At 49.5% G+C, this 12,968-nt stretch overlaps 1 protein-coding gene across 2 annotated transcripts in view; it reads left to right on the top strand.

Annotated features, from left to right (window-relative positions):
• PTPRU (protein tyrosine phosphatase, receptor type U) overlaps positions 1-12,968 on the top strand; it is a 246,083-nt gene that overhangs the window by 147,545 nt on the left and 85,570 nt on the right. For both annotated transcript variants that reach the window (XM_019512143.1, XM_019512142.1), the window contains exon 13: positions 452-590. In XM_019512143.1, the coding sequence (XP_019367688.1) occupies positions 452-590 (139 nt within the window). The remainder of the gene's footprint in view (positions 1-451; positions 591-12,968) is intronic.

The raw sequence follows: 12,968 nt of genomic DNA, 5'->3' as shown, positions 1-12,968 counted from the left end.
GTGTGTGTGTGTGTGTGTGTGTGTGTGTGTGCACTATGCAGGTACACATGTGTATGTAGAGGTAAGAGTGCGTTGTTTGTGTCCACTTGGGATTTTTCTTGCACGTATGCTCCTGTGAGCTGGTGTGTTTGTACGTGCCCATGCTCTCTGCATGCTTGTAGGGGAGCTTTTGCCATGTGGGATGCATTTTGCATGTCTGTGGGGAGCTTTTTGCACATGCATGTGTTCCTGTACAGCATGTTCACGTGTCTGTGCCTCTTGAGTGTGGGATTTGCCTTGGCCAGTTGTGTTTAAGCTTGATGAGTGCAGCCTGCCTGGCACTGGTTCCTTGACAAGTGCTTCTCCAGGCAAGTGTGCATGTCGGGGAAAAGGATCTGCCAAGCCAGCTGCAAAGAAACTAGGTCAGATCTGAATTTTTGACCCCTCTTTTCTGTACTTTTTCCCCTTGCAGCTGCCTGCAAAGAGAGCAAACGTCCCCTGGAGGTGTCCCAGCACTCGGAGGAGATGGGCCTGATCCTGGGCATCTGTGCTGGAGGGCTGGTTGTCTTAATTATTCTCCTTGGCGCTATCATTGTCGTCATTCGGAAAGGGTAAGGAAACCTCTGTCTGTCTCCTCATCCCTCTGTGAGCTTTGCAGCTGTCAGCTCCCTTGCTTCTCGGCATTTGGCCCTTTCCACTCCTCTGAGCTCCGCTCTCTTTTGAGGGGGGATTTCAGTGCCTAGAAAGTGGTGCATTGTTGTTGACAGGATCTCAGAGCTAGGGAAGGGGGCATGAGGGAGTTGCAAAAATACCACCCCCCCACCAGGTGCAGCTATAACCCATGCCTGCAGTTGCTTCCTTGACTCTATCCACTCTGCCTCTGCTCCTTTTGCTCTGCCGATGCCCCTCATCCTGACCTGCAGCCCTCCTGCTATTGCATTCTTGCTCCAGACAGCTTGCCAGGTACTTCAGTTCTGTCCTGCGTTCAGTTATTGCCATCTTTCCCTCGGATCTGCCAACACACCCCACATCTGACCCCCTGCTTCCAGTCCAGTCTTGTTCCTGTCCTGAGCAAATTATGCCAAATTGTAACTTGCTGTTTTCCTTTGGCCAGCAGGGCTGTGATTCAAACAGTCTCAGTGCCCTGCTCGGTCTGTATCTGCCGCTCTGGTAAGATTTCACAGTGACGTCAGGGCTTGGACAGCTGGTTAGACACCTGCATAAAACCACTGCTGCCTTTGAGGAGGCAGAGAGATGGGTTAGACCAGTGAAGAGAAGGAGAGGCCAAGGTGAGAATGGCAAATATCTGTTATTTGAGGCTAACGTAAGTCCTTGGGGTTCCCAGCAGAGGGGCTCCTATCTCCCCTGCTGGCTGATAGCCTGTGTTGCAAGTCTCAGGAGTTAAAAAAATCCAGTGATACCCAGATAAATTCAGGAGAGTTGCTTCCAGCCACAGAGTGGGGGCAGGAGCCGTATGCCAGGGCTGGGGTCCTGGCCCTGCAGTATAGCACTGCTGCCTCCCTTGCAGAGCAGGGAGCACGCAGGGGATGAAATAGGCTTGGTGCTGTGGGTGCTGCTCCAGGCAATCCCATCTCACACCTCCCTTTCTTCACTAACCCTGTCAGGTTGTGAACCAGGTTGTGGAACCGGCAGACCCATTCCATTTGTGCCTGGTGTGGTAGCATTAAGCTGGCACACTGCAGAGCCTACCTAACCCCCATGCCCTCGTTAGCATCATTCCTGCAGCACATGGTGCCACGGCGACAGCACTGACCTTCTGTGCCTTCTCCTGCTGTCCATTCCCTGGCCGGCTGCCTGGAAGATGCCCGCTGCTAGCAGTTCCTTTGCCGGAGAGGTGACGTTCCATAAAGGGCAGAGGAGTCAGGCCTGTCCAGGCAAACCACTAACTAATGAAATATGCATGAAATGTTTGGTGATAGGCACTGGTCTCCCGCCCCTCCAGCCCCTGAACTGCAGTGTCAGGGAGGCTGTGAGATCCACACAGTGGTGCTGCCCATGGAAAAGGGCAGCCTGCCCTGTGACGGTAACGGCAGCTCCATGCGGCTCTTCTTTGCAACTGAGTTGGTTGCGATCAGTGCTGGAGAAGCTCTGTCTCTTGCCTCAGTGCAGGCAGCTCACACCGGGTTCTGCTGTTCCTGCCTGTCTCACATTTTGCGGAGACCTGATGATTTCATTTAAGATATGGAGCAAGCAGGAATAGTTGGTTTCCTTTTCTTCCCCTCAAAGGGCACTGCATGTCAGAAGCTCCTTGCTGCAGATGCTTCTGCTCTAACCTATGCTTTTGCTCAGGGCTGGGCCCTGGGGAGCCTGAGATAGAGGCAGTAGTCCCCGACGGGAGAGCTGATGGAATGACAGGCTTCTTCCTGTCCCCAAGCTGGAGATGAAGCTAGGCACTGGGCATCTCCGCCTGCCTTTCACATTCAGCTGGTACATAGGAAAGGGCTGGAGGCTAAGGCCTTGTCTCCATTGGGGATCTGAGCTTGTGTCAGCCTCTAGCAGAGCTGCTCCAGCTGCAGACCACAAGAGCAGACAAGCAAAGCTGCTTTTTGCAGGGGAGAAGCATAAGCTGCTGATTTAAATTACAGCTTTGCCTTATCTGCATGGGGAAGCTATGCCAGCAGGAGGCTTCTGCTATTCCTTGGGAGTGGGTCGAAGGCATACACAGGCATGCCTGTGCCTTGTTCAGGCTGCTGCAGCCCCTTCAGCAGTTGGTGCCCACCAAAGGCATGCTCCAGGCTCTGTTGGCATAGCTCTGTAATAGCACCACTCAGAGTTGCCGGACACACCTGGCTGTGAACATGGTGAATTTCCTGTGGTGGCTGCTGTCTGCCAGCAGAAAAAGCCTGGGACAGGTAAGGTGCAAGAGCATGTGTGCATGTATGTGCATACAGTGCCATGTAGAGATACCTTAGCTAACTCTGAATGAGATAACTTCAGTACCTGAAACTGTATAGCATAGTGTTGTGCTAAGCTAAGTTGCCTGGCTCAGAAGAAGGGTACTTTTTTTTTTTTGTATGTGACACCTTCTCCCCACCACCTGAATATGACATGCAGCCTATTTTTGGAAGGCCCTAAGAAGGGGAAAAAAAGCTTATCTTGAGGTACAGATGAATAATTGAGATCTGGGATCTCTGGGGTTGGGGACTGCACAGGAACAGGGCCTGGTCTGGCACTGGTGCTTGTGCTGCATGCTCAGTCTGGGATCCTGTGGAGGCTCTGAAGTCGTATACAGAGTCTGACTCGGTGGACGGCCCCAGCACCAGCTGTCATGCACTTGGTATGCTGAGTCTGCCCAGACATGTGGCTCTGCAGCCAGTGTGTGGGATAGAGCCTGGCATGCTGGAGCTGAGGCTGTGTGCTGGGTTGGACCTGGCACTGCTGCTGAGGACTAGCCCCATGTGCCAGCCCAATCCAGCATGCATTTGGGGAGAGGAATTCCCCATGGGCCCCAAAATTTGGTGGTGGGGTGAGGAGGACATGAAGCCAGTACTAATTACCATGTCTCCCAGAGCATAATGCTGCCTGTGCTCCGTGCCCCCTATCCCTTGCTGCCACATGTCCAGACCCCTGGGGAGCCCTTTTTCTCACATGGAACGCACACCCCAATTTTCCCCAGCTGGTTTTGGAGGGAAAGTTGCTGGTTATGTGAGAAAATCCAGTATATTAGCCCAGCCCGAGTACTGCACTAACACGATTATGCTGCTTCCAGTTCTAGCCAAGGTGTCTGCACTGGACTGCACTGCATTGTGTCACATAGACATACTGATATGTGGGCACAGTGTGCCACAGCTCACAGAGGAGGTGGTACGGTAGTGTTGGACTAAGGGACTCTGAGGTTTTTTTCAGGGTGAGCTATTAATATGGTTACTCGGTGATGGCTGCACAAAGCATTCAAAGGTCCAGGTAGGATATCTGCCACCCCCTGCTAGTGCCCACCCCAAGTAGTTTCCAGAGGATTTTCACTCAGCTGTGAACAGGACACTAGGTTGTCTGAGAAAGCAGCATCAGACTGTCATGACCTGTAGCACTTTTCTCTGATGCTGGGACTGAGGTTCCTAGTCTGCATGGATCTTCTCTGGGATGCCCATGGGATGAGACTTAAACCAGAGAGACTACAAAAATGATCATTTCAGCCTGCAAGGGGTCTCTGTTGAGCAGCCACAGCCTCGTGGGTGCCGAGCACAGGATGGAGAGCATAGGAGGCCCTGGCCTACATCAGAGAGGCCACATGCTTGCTGCATTCATCCCTGTGTATCTAATGGGTTAGGTGTTGTGGTAACAGGAGATCCCTTGCAGCTCTGGCAGTTGCCTTTTCATCAGCTCAGGGGAAAAGGGGTCACAAGTCATGTTCCTTGAAGAGGAAGGACCAGATATGCTTGCCGTCCAGAATCTCACATCTCCTGCTTGATGACTGCTGCTAAAGAGTTAAAATTGAGCCCCACTAGAAGGTAAAGAGGCAGGACTACAAAAGGGATGCTGGGAGACTCGTACACTAGCCTGACAGGTAAAGGGAGCTACAGGAACCCTATTTGTTCACACCTAGGGTGTTTATATGTGTGCTTTGGGAGGGGGGGTGGGGACGACTTTGATTAGCACAGCTGCAAGAGCCGCACTAATTAAAAGTTCCCGGAGCGTCATATGTATCAGTGTCCCCGCGCTGAAAAAAGGTGGTGGGGTGCTTTGACCTAAAGCTCATTGGACCAGCTTTAATTTAAAGCACCTCATCACCATTTTTAAGCACAAGGATGCTGATACATGTGATGCTGGAGGCTGCTGGAGCACAGTAATTTCCACACTCCAGTAGACTCACTGGAATTACAGTTGCATTGGAGCAGGCTTCCTGCACCTGCATAGGAGCCCCTAGTGTTCCCCGATTCCTAGGTCAATGCAATATAGTTCCCAGTAGCAGTGGTTTCCGACTTTTTTAGGGAAAGAACTCAGCTGGACTGGTCAGCAATCTCTGATTCCCTTGCTGTGAATATAGGACCCCGTGCTTCACCTAGCACCAGGTGATGGAACGTCTGTCACTTAGGCTTTGCTTCCAGAGTGGAATTTTCCACTTTTTGAATGTAGCTTGTCAATAAGCAACGAAGGAGCAGATGCTGCTCCCAGCAGGTTCTTTCTACTGGCAACATTTTTCATTTACACCAAGTAGGGAGTGGGACTGCAGAAAGGATGATACGTGCCAATGCCTGCGCACAGACCACTGGGGGAGGTGAGGGAAAGACACTGACCAGCTAACCAGGCAGGGTGCGGACAAGGTTTCTGTGAGTATTCTGGCTCTCCCTAAATAACAATAGAAAAAGCAAGGGGCATCATTGTGCACGTAAAGGGCATGTCAGCCAGCCTGATGCAGGAAGAACATGTCTATGCTAGTCCCCATTAGGAGCCTTTTGTCTTGTTCTTTATGGCTGTAGCGAGTGGAGCTGTTGCAGCACCCACAGGCTGGTCAGAGCCAGTAAGAAGCCATCAAGGAGCTTTATTGTAACCCCAGTGGGTTTCCTAGTCCTAAACAGCAATGTTGATCAGCAGCCTGCATGCACCAGCAGGAAAGAGCAGATCCCAGTGGGCACCAGCCACCCTGCAGCTAGTGCTTGTGTCCTTTGTGCTGTTAACATGGAAGGTGAATAGAGAGAGCCAAAAGCACGATGGCTTTCAGGAGTACAGAGGGTATCAATTTTCTGCTAGGGCTCATGCATCACCAAGTAGGATCAATGAGACTTTCATTTAAAGGCAGGAAAGGAGCAGGCCTGACTCAGGGCCTCCAAGTTTGGTTTTCCAAGCAAATAGGACAATCAAGAGAACCACGGCATCATCTGCATAGTGATTCGGACCCCACCAACCAGCTATTGGTCCCACAAGAACATAGGGCAGGGGCAAGATGGGGTGAATTATTTTTACTCATTTTCTCCTGCAGCCTGAACTAAGATCTGTAGAAAAGAGGCAGCCTTTTAACTGGAAGATGCAGGCCTGTGGAGCCAGGTATGGTAAATAATGTTGGTGATTTGGGAGCTAGAGAGCAGAATCAGAAGGTACCGTGCACTTCTGAAAGTTGGGCGCCTAAGTGAGGAGCCCGTGTTCCCGTTGCAGGTGCAAGCCATCGGACATCTAAGTGGAGCTCTTGAGTGTGACAGTGAGGTTCCCTGTTTGCATACACATGGACATCCTCGAACTGGGGCTGTCAGAGGGGAGAAAATCCTTTGAATCTTATCTGCACCATTTCCAGGTCTGGTGCTGTTTTCCTCAGCAGATTCTCCAAAGCATTATCTATTCTTGTACTCAGTGACCCCAGCAGTGATGTTTCCACTACTTCCCTTCGTTTTTTTTGTTCTAATGACTCTCGCCAATGGTTTTCTAAACTTCCTGCCTAAGTTGTCCTTTGCTCCATTTCCTCTCTTTCTTTTTAGCTTCATCCTTCCCCACTCTGCAATGACTGCACCTCTCCTATGTGGTTTGCCCTTCAGGTGGACAGTGGTCATGCTGCCACTTAGCCAAGCAATAATGGCGAAAGAGCTTTTAACATTTCCTGACTTTGGCTTCTAGTCATTTTTGCTGCTGTTCTCCAAACTGCCTTCAGTTCAGAAAAGCCTTCCTGGTATGGTGTGTCTGGAAATGAACAGCATGTTTCAGGTGCAGTTGCACAAGAGCTGTACAATGAAGAACTGTTGGCATCTTTGTGAATGATACGATGTGTCTGTGTTTACAGCCCCAGACTGTATAAGCAGGAGAAGTTTCCTTCTGATGCCGGATCTGTTTCTCAGATCGCAAATGATGCAGAGATTTAATCATTTGCCAGATTTGGGTTTCTGAAACAGAAACTGGTTTTGAATTTTGCAAAACAGCCTCTGAAATCAGACACGCCAGCTCTCGCTCCTTCTCTCTGTCATTCTCTGAGGCATGAAAATTGGCTGCACTGAGGCTATGAGACTTTGTAAGAGAATTTAACTCACAGGAAGAAAACTCTTGGGCCAGTCTTACGCACAAGGTACCTTACAGGAGGAGCTGCAACATACCTCTACCTCATTCTTTATTGATAACAATTCTCTGTCCCACCTATAATCAGGAGATGCTGCCTCTGATTTCCAGGGCCCAGACTTGAAGGGGGTCACATAAGTGTATCAGGCAGGTAGGTTGGAATATTTTTAGCAAAGAAACTCTAAGAAGGTGCTTTGTGAATTGTTCAGGAAAGAAATGCCTATGTAACCATTGGCTCAGAGCATCCAGGTGTTATAAAGTGAGATAAACCTGCAGCAGAGCTCAGGACGGGAGGGGAGTGGGCCAACACAACACAAGCTTGGGAGTGTTCCTAGCCCACGATCCTGGTGTAAGGCACCTCCCCTCTGGGCCTCTGTTTCTTTGGGTATAGGAGGAGCAGGACGATGCTGGTCTGCCTCTGAGGGGTCAGTAGTGGGTCTGGGTCCAAGGGCATCTGTGATTTCCTAGCAGCACTTATAACTGAGATGAAGCCCAAAGCCCTGTAGAATTTGAATTGAGCTCTGAACCTCAAACTTGAATCCATAAATGCACCTGACTTTGGAGAAGATCAAGGGTGGCAGCCAATGGCATTACTGGCACTACTATGAGGTAGTGCAGTTTTCAGCCCTCGTATGTTATACCACCAGGATGCGGGGCAGTCGCTGCCAATGGGCAGAGCTGAAGTTTGGAACTGGTCAAAGGGTTGGGACCAATGGCCAGGGCCAGGAAGTCAAGAGGCAGGAGCAGAATGTCCTGGGCTGTGGCAGCTAACAGATCATTGCCCTTGTGGCCTGAAGAGGGATCCTGCTGTTCCCATCAGCCAGTTGGAGGGCATGCAGGTTGATGCACCCCAGCTGGCCAGTCCGCCTGCAGGGGTGTCCGTTACAGCTCCTGACTTCATGCAAATGTTTCTACACCCAGTGCCGTCTGCTTGTGGACGTGGTCCGAGCTGAGACACGTGGAATCCACACCTGGGTCCTAAGCTTCCCCCCATCTCTCTGGGCCAACAAGCTCTGGAAGGGCAATATGTCTTGTTTCTGGGGTGACCCTCTGACAACTCAGTGCAGTGGGCTCTGAAATAGGCTGTGTGGCCTTTTCTGGAAGAGCCCTGGGAGGACTCTTGTGACATGACACTAGGTGTTTGACAGACATGGGAAAAGGGGCAGCAGGTGGGCCTGAGTCTCCCCACCCCTCTGTAGTAATCTTACTCTCTCTGCCCATCCCTCTGGCTGTCACTGGCTTATCAGTCCTGTGGGGCTATGTGCACAAAAGGGGGTTTCTGACATCCTGCTGAGCAGCCTTGCCAAGGACTCTGTTGCAGCACTGAATGAGCAGCATATCACAGCACTTGGCTGGCAGAGGATGGGTTTAACACTAACCAGCAAGGGAGCCAGATTGTGCCCGAGAGTACTGCAGTCCAAGGTGCATCGCACCTATTGGTCAGTCAGCCAGGTCATCTTTAAAGGAGCTACAAGGCTCGTTGAGCCTTGTGGCCTCTAGGTCCTTTACCTCTTCTCAGCATTCAGCTTTGGCTGGTCCCTGGGGTGGTTAAGACGAGTTTCATTGTAGGAACCCATCTCTTTAATATCGGTGGGTCCCAAGCAGGACCCCAGAGCCAAACACCTTCTGACTTTTATCTGTCTACCTGCCATGGTGCTTCTGTTGCCATCACTGCAGGGTCTGAAGACCTCTCAGACTTTTTAGTGAGTTCATTCTCAGTGTCCCTTCCCTTGAGATCATTGCTGGGGGAGGCAGAGGGCAAGCTTGCTAGTTGATGAAGGGGGTAGGTGGCTGGTTAAGTCCTCATGAAACTCATGATTTAAAGCTGCTGAGGTTTAATTTGATTACAGTATTATGTAACTTATTATGTTAAGGGTGCCTGGAGCCTTGGCTAAGTGGCTTTGTAATTTCAAATTTTAGCAAATATAAAACTTTATCCCTCTTTTACAGGTGGGGAAACTTGCAGTGCAGATAAGGGAAGAGACTTGCCCATGATGACATAAGGAGTCGGTTGCTGAGCTAGGGATGGAGCCTGGGGGCATGGACAGATGAAGCAATTGTGAAAATTGGAAAGGGAGTGAGGTTCAGCTGAATCCAGTGCAACTGTTTTGCCTGTCCACTCTATCCTGTGATAAGTGGAAGTTAAACTGCAGTAATTTACCACAGTTTCATTCAGGTATAAATCATTGCATTGTGGCTTTCTTATTTCATGATAGGAGTGGAAAGATGAAACAGTTAGATCAGCTGATGCATGCTTATTAGCAGTAGTTGGTGTCCCCCCCTGCCCACACACATGCCATAGGAAATCTCTGTCCCACTTCTACAGCATGTGCAAGCACCACCACAGTCTGAGCCCCCTTGGTGACCTTTGTGACATGTGGAATCCCCTGGTGATTTGCAGCCCAGCTCTGGTGTATGGGGTGGTACAGGAAAATCAGAAGTTTTTGTAAAGCCAGCATGCTACTGTCTCTTTAAGCCAAGTACGTAGGCAGTTGTCTGGCTGGGGTAGTTGCTGGGACCAGCCTGTTCCTCCCAGAGTAAAGCAAGATAGGAGCATCTCTCTCTCTTGCACCATTGCTATTTTTTACTGCTGGGCCAACTCTTCATTTTGTCTGAGATGATGGAGGCTGGCAGGGGTGAGTGAGGCTGTCCTTGTCTCCCCACCAGGCCAGAATGTGGTACCAAGGCAGGAGGAATGCAAGGGACACATAAGTGATAAGGGGACTGGAAGGGGTCAGTAACCCAGGTCTAAAGCATGGGAGTCGCAGCCAAGTGCTCTTCCTTTGTTGGTAATGCATTTCTCTGACTGAGAGATCCCTTGTTTCTCTGCCCCCTCCAAATCTGTTTCTTTACGGCTGTGGTTCTCACCTTCGTTAGACTCAGGGCACCCCTCGCTAGACTCAAGGCACCCCTGGCTCATCATTTTCACTCCTTTTATGACTACAAAAATAATAGAGCAATTCTTCTGTTGCAGAGAACTCAGAAAGACCACAACGCAGCAGGCTTCTTTTTTTAATACTCTGGATTCCTTTTTGAAATCTCTGGCTTGATCTTGTAAATGATATTTGCATGCCTAACCATGCTAGCATTATGTGGTGCCCTGGTTGAGAATCGCTACTTTAGTGAACTCTGGAGATGCAGGAACATGGGACAGGGGTATTTTGTGCTGCCTGGTTTGCTCTGAGGTTTTGCCTAAGATAATGGCTATGTTACACCTTACTTGACCTGCCAGGGGCACTCATTTACCTCCTCATGATAGTTTTCCTACCTCTCCCTGTCCCAGGCCTGTGTTTCTTCTGATATCCCATGAGATCTCACCCCTTGATTGACCAACAATCAGCTCTGAGCAGTGCTCTCCTTCCCACTCATGCCATTTCCCCAGACTTGGAGTGTTCTTGCTCGCTAGGCTGCAAATTCATCATCCACTTCCACCTCTATCTAACAAACAGAGAGGAAAAATAAACCAAAGGGGCTGTGTTATTTCTTAAGTTCCCTCTTGGCATCGGTTGCACTGTCCAGCAGCCAGGTTTGTTTCCATAGCCACAGAGCCAGCTGTGAGTCAGGAAATAGTGTCAGATTCTTGCTCACAAACAAGGGGGGAATGAAACAAAAGTAATGGTGCTTCTTTTGTGGTTAGTTCCCCATCACCACTGTGCTCAGTTAACCCCTTTGGTCTTGGGCCACTGTAACCTTTCCTGCTGGAAAAACACCCAAGATTGTAACATTGACCCTGTGAGATGCAAATTTGCATCTGTATCATTGCAAACTAGGAGGACACATGTGGAAAATGGTAATGCAATCAGGAAAAAATAGGTATTCAGATTGGGCCACATTTGCTTTCAGTTAAATCTGTGTAAATAAGGGGTTAAGTCCATGCTTTGATTAAAAGAATGGTTAATGATGGGGTAGAATGAAAAATGCAGTGCGTTGGTGCCTGGAAGGTGATAGGGGTATTGATTTTATCTATGTGGGTCTAAAAGCATAGGCAGACAAAACTCTTGGGGTAGGGGCGATATCTTTTATTAGACCAACAAAGTAGTAGCAAAAAAAAATCTTTCTTTGCAAGCTTTCAGGCCCAGATGCCCTTCCCTGGGAATAGGAAAGTGCAAAGATTGTAAAAGTTCTCCCAGGTAGCAATGAAACTTCATCTTGCACAGGGGAGTTAAAAGGTGATACACCCTTCTGTGTTAGCATCGAACTGGCTGCGGTCATGGAGCAGCTTCTTGCGCAGATGGGCTCATTGTGGAGTTTCCTGAAGCAGTTGGTGCTAGCTGCTATCAGAGACAGGGCACTGTTCTGCCTGGCGCATCCTGTCCAACAGGAAGCCAGCATCTCCGCTGTGTTTCCAGTCATCATTCCCTGGTGGCTGTCTTTTCACTGGTCCTTTTCAGCAAAACATTCATTCCAGTTATGTGTTGTGAGACCGAGACAGTGTAGCTGTCAGTGTGTGGGCAGGAGACTTTCTGACTGTTCAGTAAACTTTCCATTTTATAGACTTTCTTTTGGAGGGACAGGAAGGAGGGATGGGGGAGAAGTCATTATTAATGCCAGCCAAAATGCTGGGGAGAAAAAACAAGCTTTAATCGAGCCTTTGATCAAGTAGAAAATCATCAGGCCACAAAGTATAATAATAACAGCAAACTCTGCTCAGGTCAGGCACCTTGTACAGGACAGAAGGATAATTCTGCTTCTTTTTTATAGATGGGAAACTGAAGCAAGGAGCAGAGAAGAAACATGGCCTGTTATGTGACCCAGTATATCACTGGGAGAGTCAGGCATAGACATCCGGTCTCTTGGGCTCTTCCTGTATCTGCTAGGACACACTGTTTTACGTGGCTGGTGCATTATTCTTGTGTGGCTTTACTCTGCCCCCCTCAGCTTGGTACTGAGGCAGTCGTCTGCCGTGTGTTGCACCATCTGTTGAGCTATGCAGTGGCAGAGGCCGTCCTCTTGCCATCCTCCTTATGCAGCTTGTAGCCGTAGCCTGCAGCTGGAACGGAAATGATGAATTGGGGGAAGCAGACAGGTGGAGCGTTCCCTTGGCTCTCAGTGATCCATGATACGCTTTTGCTTCTTTGGGTATGTCCTCGTGCTCTGGCGAAGTGGATAAAAGGCAAACTCAAGCTACAGAGTGACAAAACCTGGTGAGGCAACGGCGTCAAGATAGGCAGTGAGGCCATACCGTGGTGAGATTTTTTTTTTAGCCTTGCTGCATGTGATGGTTTTGTGTTAAGGTTGTTCCAGAGAGAGGAATGTATTTGCACCCATGGACTGGACCTGGATCATCTGCAATCTAAAACTCAGCCCCCCCACGGTTTGTGCCCACTGATGCTACGTCACCATGGTGATGAGCTACGTTGCTGTAGCTTGTCACTACAGTGACATAGTGTTTTGTGTAGATGCGCCCACATTGTACCTGCAATGGCATCACTTACCCTTCCAGTCAGCGACTTGTGTTCAGCAGATCTACAACAGCCCTAGCGGCTGTGAACAAGACTATCAGGGCGCAATAGGATTGATGCACTGGGGATCCCAGAATGTGATATGTGGTATGTGCGGAGGTGCTGGGACTGCTGCAGCAGACACTGGTGCTCTTAAGCTGTTGTAAGTCATGGGTTGGCAGGAAGGTTTGATCTCACGACCTGCGTTCCCATGGATTAAGCTGGTAGCAGTTGCAGGCTGTGGTCCTAGAAAGCCCGTTACCAGAGGGGGAACACAAAACATGTTGGCAGCATGTTATGAAGCCTGAAAAAGATGACCAACCCTGTAGGGGGGACTTCCTGAAAAGATGTGTTGGTTTAGTGATGAACGCGGTGCCCCCAAGTGAAACCTAGGAAGCCAGGCTGGAGTGATTGTGAAGATTAGTTCAGAGCGCTGGCTGCTGCTTGTTTCTAAAGGAGACCTGGGAATAGAAGCAGAACAGCTACCTGGGAATTCACAAAGGCCTCCAGCTCATTTCTAGATTAAAAAAAAAAAAAAAAAAAAATTTAAAA

The sequence above is a fragment of the Gavialis gangeticus genome, unplaced genomic scaffold (genome assembly GCF_001723915.1).
Source record: "Gavialis gangeticus isolate Ggan-Ray unplaced genomic scaffold, GavGan_comp1, whole genome shotgun sequence".
Lineage (NCBI taxonomy): Eukaryota > Metazoa > Chordata > Crocodylia > Gavialidae > Gavialis > Gavialis gangeticus.
Note: the sequence above shows the minus strand (reverse complement) of the source record. Positions and strands in the feature narration are given on the sequence as shown.